Source organism: Nematolebias whitei, chromosome 3 (assembly GCF_014905685.2).
Source record: "Nematolebias whitei isolate Nwh7 chromosome 3, NemWhi1, whole genome shotgun sequence".
Taxonomy (NCBI): domain Eukaryota; kingdom Metazoa; phylum Chordata; class Actinopteri; order Cyprinodontiformes; family Rivulidae; genus Nematolebias; species Nematolebias whitei.
In genome coordinates, this window is record NC_056500.1 from 29,286,542 (window position 1) to 29,292,773 (window position 6,232).

General features: G+C 39.0%; 1 protein-coding gene across 1 annotated transcript in view; it reads right to left on the bottom strand.

The window, feature by feature from the left end:
* Positions 1 to 2,045: 2,045 nt before the first annotated feature.
* Positions 2,046 to 6,232, bottom strand: part of creb3l3a (cAMP responsive element binding protein 3-like 3a) — an 8,226-nt gene continuing 4,039 nt past the window's right edge. Inside the window, exons 7-10 of the mRNA XM_037698181.1 lie at positions 4,798 to 4,866; positions 4,535 to 4,619; positions 4,182 to 4,275; positions 2,046 to 2,366 (exon numbers count right to left, since the gene is read on the bottom strand). Of these exons, the coding sequence (XP_037554109.1) occupies positions 2,050 to 2,366; positions 4,182 to 4,275; positions 4,535 to 4,619; positions 4,798 to 4,866 (565 nt within the window). The 3' untranslated portion in view covers positions 2,046 to 2,049. The remainder of the gene's footprint in view (positions 2,367 to 4,181; positions 4,276 to 4,534; positions 4,620 to 4,797; positions 4,867 to 6,232) is intronic.

Consider the following 6,232-nt stretch of genomic DNA (forward strand, 5'->3'; position numbering starts at 1 on the left):
TTATTTAATTTATTATAGGGGAGTGGTGGTGCAGAGGTAAGAGAAGGTGGATCTGTGAATGGAAGGTCGCCCGCTCGACTTCCCAGACTGACAACATCAACATTCAATTCGATTCAATTCAAAAATACTTGATTAATCCCAAAGAAAAATTAATTGTTGTTGTAGCTCATCATCCTGGTTTTATTAGAGTTGCTCTAGATGCTGATGGCTTTGGGCAGAAAGGATCTCTTGTAACAGTCCATCCAAAAGCGAATCCGAAGAAACTGTCTGCAGATGCCAATCTGTCCACCCAGACACAGCAGACCTCTCAGTCCTCTTAGCCAGCAGGACTCCCTGAACGCTGGGCAGAACTCCTCCCCGAGCTATGGCCATTTTTCCCAGCAGTCTGCCATGTGGATGGAAAAGGTGGAACACACCCACACCTGCCTCATTTGCCCCACTCTGGGCCCATGAGCAAGGCCCTTAACCCCCACAATCAGCTCCCCCAGGCACCTTAGATAGCAGCGCTCTGCTCCACACAGAGGGCTGTGGTAGCTCGGTGGTAGCATCAGGAAGAGCATCCAGCGTAAAAACAAAGGTCAAGTCTTTGTGCGAGTTAGTTCGCTGTGGCGACCCCTGTAGAAGGGAACAGCCAAAAGAAGAAATAACAATAATAATTTGCAGGAGGGAAGCAACGGAAACATTAGTCCTTTCTGATGAATTATTGGTGACACATAAAGAGCATTAAATGATTTGCCAGTGTCCAGAAAATATTACAATTCAGTGCTATAGAGCAATTAGAAACTCAGAAAATTAAAGGTTGAACATTCCTTGCTTGCCTTGGAATGCATATCACTCACCTGCCATAAGTAGGGGCTCATTTAATCAGCCTTTATATTGGCATGCTGTATGTGTCATCAATTAATTGCAATTATTTGTAAAAGTGCATATAATGATAATGTATTTCAATGATGATACATTTCTATGTATTTGATGTATTATGTTTCATCAAAATACAGGATTGTCTTCAGTGTTTTAGGTTGACAGATGTTCCATTCTTGCTGTGCTATATTAATGAAATTAAACTAAAACCACATCTTTCTGAATTTACTACTCTAGTCAGTCAAGTAGATTACACAACAAATAATTTAATCTTAGAATTGAATGCCATTTTTTTTTCTGGAAGTTAGATTTGTCCAGACACAGATAAAATCTGCCTGAACTTGTCCAGCTCATAGGTCAATGATAATTATGGCCAAAGTGGCAACAAGGGCATGAAAACTTTCATCAAATCATTACGAAGCCAGCAAGGACAAGTCGGCTGATGCGTGACTGCTCTGGAAACAAGCTTCCTCCAACGAGGAAGAATCTCTACATGTCAGTCAGTGAGCATGAAGTCTGTCTCATGAGCTAAAGAGGTCATCTGTCCCACCTCTGATCCAGATTTCAGTCCTCTCCTACTCATTCATCTGCATGTTGAGAAACAACCCCACTCAAAATTGGAACTTTTCAGACACTAATTTCAAGAAAGATGTTACACCATACATTTAGAGTGGCTTTTTAATTATTAAAGGTTGAAAAGAAAACAACTGAGTATCTGGAATCCACTTATCTTGTTTGAAACTTTTCATTTGATGTCATTTTATCCACCACTAAATCTAAAATAGCAACCAATTCTTTAAAAAGCAGGGTTAAAATGAAGAAAAAAAAAACTACAAAAACATTATACAGTATGTCTAAAATTACTGGTTTGAATCATCATCATAATTAAAGAACAACACAGCTCTGTTTGCTCTGTTCCTGACAGATTAAAACACTAATTTACAACGAAATGTCATCAAACACGGACTTTCTTGATTATGAGCAATTTCTGTGCGAGTTTAAAATCCATTCTCGTATAATAATAATAAAAAAAAAATAACAGTAAGAAAATAAAGCCATACAGATTTAATATATAATAACAGCAAAACAGGGATGATCAAAATATAATTTCCTTGTCTGTGTAAACACCAGTTCCTGACAGTACATTCAGTATGACAGATTTATGTGGAGCTAATAACTGCGTTTCTCTTACATGTCATCAGCGTGTGGCCGTAGCCTGGCAGGGCGATGGGGATTTAAAGTAACGGTAGCTATGTAACCGGTAATTGGGTCTACATGGAAATGGCTGATTCTGTCCTCCTGACTGCTGTTAAGAGACACGGACTCCAAGCTGCTCTGTTCTTCTTTTACTGCCAGCTCTCCCATCAGGGCAGCAATATCTTCCAATCCCTGCTCTTCGGGGAAATGCTGGTGCAGAGGCTCCGATTTATCCTCGGTGTAGAACGATGGGTCAATGACATGCAGCACGCGGGAAGCCTGGAGGTTCTGCAGGGACCGTGACTGGACTGAGGGAAAGGCAGACAGTAAATAAGGTTAAGCCTCTTTGGGCCCAGTATGTAGCTCTGCTTATTATTGCACCTTTATGAGCCCAGGTGGACAATTGTGTGTGTGTGTGTTTGCTTGGATGCGTTGCGAGCACATAAAATTTAATCCTGAAGACATCAAAGACTTGAAAACTTTTTTGAAACTTGCAACATGGGCCCTCTCTAAGACGCTCTGCCCCCTCCCTCATCCTCTTGTGTGCTGAAATGACTTATCAGCTTTCCAGGATATTACAAATTAGGTGTAAAAAAATGAAGGCTGCTCAAACTAGATTTTATTTTATCAATTTAAAATAATTTCCAGCTTGAGACACCAGAGAGTGGTGCTCTCAAAACAATGAGCCTCATTCCTCCCTACCTTTGGCCATTTTTCCAACTAATGCACAATTCTCTCTACTTCAATTTCATTAACATTTTTCCCCCAACTGAGGCAGCTTAAATTGTACTTTGGAAGCAAAAAATATCTATTTTATATCTGTGTCCACTTCACTTTGAACACATTTGTGATTTTGATTTGTTCCTTTGTCATGGTATTTAAGGCAGTATCTCACTGGACTGTGACTGAAGCTTGTTGGTGGCTTAGAATTAAGACCAAATACTACTCAGTATTATTCCACTTTCATTGCAGTGTTGCTGAATTTTGACTGTTTGCAAAAAGTGACCAGCAAGCTGTGTGTCTCAAGGAGCCATTTTTGAAAATCATGGCTTATTGATGTGTGCACAAAACTGGATTCTGGACCGAGCACATTATTTCCTTGCCCACTGTTGACCATGTTGTACCTGCCTCAGCCCTCTTTGTTACCCTCTTGGCATTTACCCCATGTTTATGTTCTAATATACTGGAGTACACTTTTGAAATGAAGGTTGGCAGATTGTGACTCGTTTTTCAATCCTGTAATTGTTCACCATCATCAGTGTGGTTTCAGATCCAGTTATTCAGGGCTGTAGGTTTAGATGCTTTCTGTCAGCAGGTTTGAAATTACAGCTGCTCTTCAGACATATTAGAGACTTACAGCAAAGTTGAAAGAGGCATGAGACCTCCACTACAACTCAACGATTACTTTGAGAGAAAACTTGCTGTACATTTCACTCAAGATTATGAGTCTCTGCAACTGGAGCGAGAAAACTGAGAACCCCCTCAAATATTCTGTCATTTTGGAGATTCCTTCCAAAAAGGGGCGGCTGTGGCTGAGTGGTTAGAGTAGTCGTCCTCCAATGCAAGAGCTGGGGGTTCAATTCCACCAGCAGTCACTTGCTGACATGTCCCTGGGCAAGACGCTGAACCCCTCATTGCCTCTGATGTGTGTCCCATCAGTGTATGAATGTGATAAAGCTCTGATTATTCTTTGTATAGATCTAGTAGAGTGCTGTATGAATGGGTAAGTGAGGGCAAAAATTGTTGTAAAGTGCTTTGAGTGTCTTGATAAGATAGAAAGGCTCCACAGAAGTACCGTCCATTTACCATAAAAGCCCTTTCTCAGCTATTTACCAAGTCAGTCTAGTGAGATAATTTCTTTACTAATAATAATAATATTGAAAACAATTATCAAAAATGGCACCAGAGCAATAGTTTAACAACCTGACCTAACCTGTGCTTTTTAATGTTAGCTTATTTTTCTTAGCTTGACAGCAGATATTCAAACATATGAAACGGCCTGAGAGGCTCTGTGGGTGAAATCCTTTCCAACACTGTCTGAGCCTGCAGTTCTGCCAATTTCCTCTGCTGTGACAAAGATGTGCTGGATTACTTTGCTGGCAGCTGCTCTGAAGGTTACTCACTTCTGACTGGACTGAAGTCTCCTTGGCTGACCTGAGAGTCAGAGAAAGGCTTGAGGCTGGGGAACAGGATTAGGGAGAAGGACAGCAAGAGCACCTGGAAAATTAAATGAAAGGGAAACACAGAGTTAAACAACACAATCAGTGACTTTTTTTTAAATTCCCCACTATAAAAACAGCATTTTTCATCATGTGGAGAGATTCTGTTTGTGCGTATGTCCTCTTGTGTTCACTGTGAAGATTAAAATTGCAAATGGTCTTTCTCAGCAGTTAATCCGATCTGTTGCTGTTTTGCTTTAATGTTCAGGTGATTCTTTGAATAAAGAACATAATGTTTTCAGACACAGCAGTTGTACCAGCACGCATGTCCCGGTCTGAGCTGACTTGTTGGATGAATTCATGACCATAGCTTGCAGCCTGCGCAGCTGCTCCATTAGTGACCTGCAGAGAGGAACAATTAAAAAAGAGGAAAAACAGACAACAGATGGGTTTGAGAAAAGAAAAGCAAAACAAAACAGCAAAAGCAGTAAATGAATGGGACAGATATTGTAACAAACTACCAGGATTTTACTGAGGAAAGGTTGGTTAGAAATGAAACAGGACTTTTAGAACCACTCACATGTTGCATTTTTCCAGCTGGGACACCTTTCTCTGCAGCTCTTGGTTGTGGGCATTGCAGGCAGACATTCTGGATAAAAATAAAAATATTACAAAAAGCAGGAGAAGAAGAAGGTGAAACTCCTGAGAAACAACATTATTTGATTCACAGATCTATCTTTCAAACATTTTAGTTTATTTTAACTAAGAGAATGCTCTAAAACACTGAGCATGCATCAGGATGCTCTAAAACACTGCATGTATTGAAAGCACAAAGACGTTCTTTACTTCTTTTTGAGAGTTTTTATAATTTCTGCAGACTGACCATTATTGATGCCTAACACTTTAGCCCCAAAATACAAACTTTAATGTCAAATATAAAATATCAGTGGTGTAAGTTTATGCTTTTCTTTTTCTTCTTCTTATTTTATTATAATTATTAATATTATTCTAATCTTATGAGGACAAGGCCTTGGATAAGCTACTAAATGATTCGAAACAGAAAAATATTGAGTTGAATTGACATATGTAGCACATTCTGGAATACATTAAATGGTCTTGCTCCATCCTACCTTTCTGAGCTGCTTCACCCATGTACTCTCCTGCTCGGTGCCTCAGATCAGCTGATCAGCTGCTCCTGGAGGTGCCGAGGTCCGAATGAAGACTCAGAGAGGACAGAGCTTTTTTTTTGGGGGGGGGAACAATCTCCCTGTTCCCATCAGACTAGCCCCTTCACTGTCCATATTTAAAACTCTTTTAAAAAAACATTTTTACTCCCTGGCTTTTAGCACAGACTGAATTTGCTCTGCACTGTTTTATTGTTTTTATTGATCTTAATGTTTTAACAACTGTTTTATGCGTTTAAATGTTCTTGATTTTATATGTACAACACTTTGTTGCAACTTTGGTTGTTTTAAAGGGCTTTATAAATAAAGTATTATTATTATTGTTATTTTTTTTTAACAAACAAAGGATTTTGAATGCACACACACTAAAGCTGTTGGACACTGAACGTTTTCACAAGTACACAATAGTTCAATCAAAGAGATTACATTTTCTCAGTGACAAGTCCAGAGATGATTATGGGATTACTAATTCACATTAAAAAAAGTTGTGCAAATAATTTTGTTGCGTTCTGACATTTACTCGATGAATGTATGCTTTGTTCTATCGCTGTAGCTACTTTCTGTCACTATGACACTGCTGTGACAGAGCGGTGCAGAGAGACAAGAGTTTGAAGTACAGAGTAAGGAGAAGACTAAACAAGTCCTATAATGGCATCTGGCATGAGATCACGCGTGTAATAAAGTTCCTGAAATCAGACACGTCTTCTTACTTTCATTTATGTCTGTCACTACAAATTTATTTTCAATCTCTCATTATCAACAAATCAACAACAGACCCAAATAGAATATATATATATATATATATATATATATATATATATATATATATAT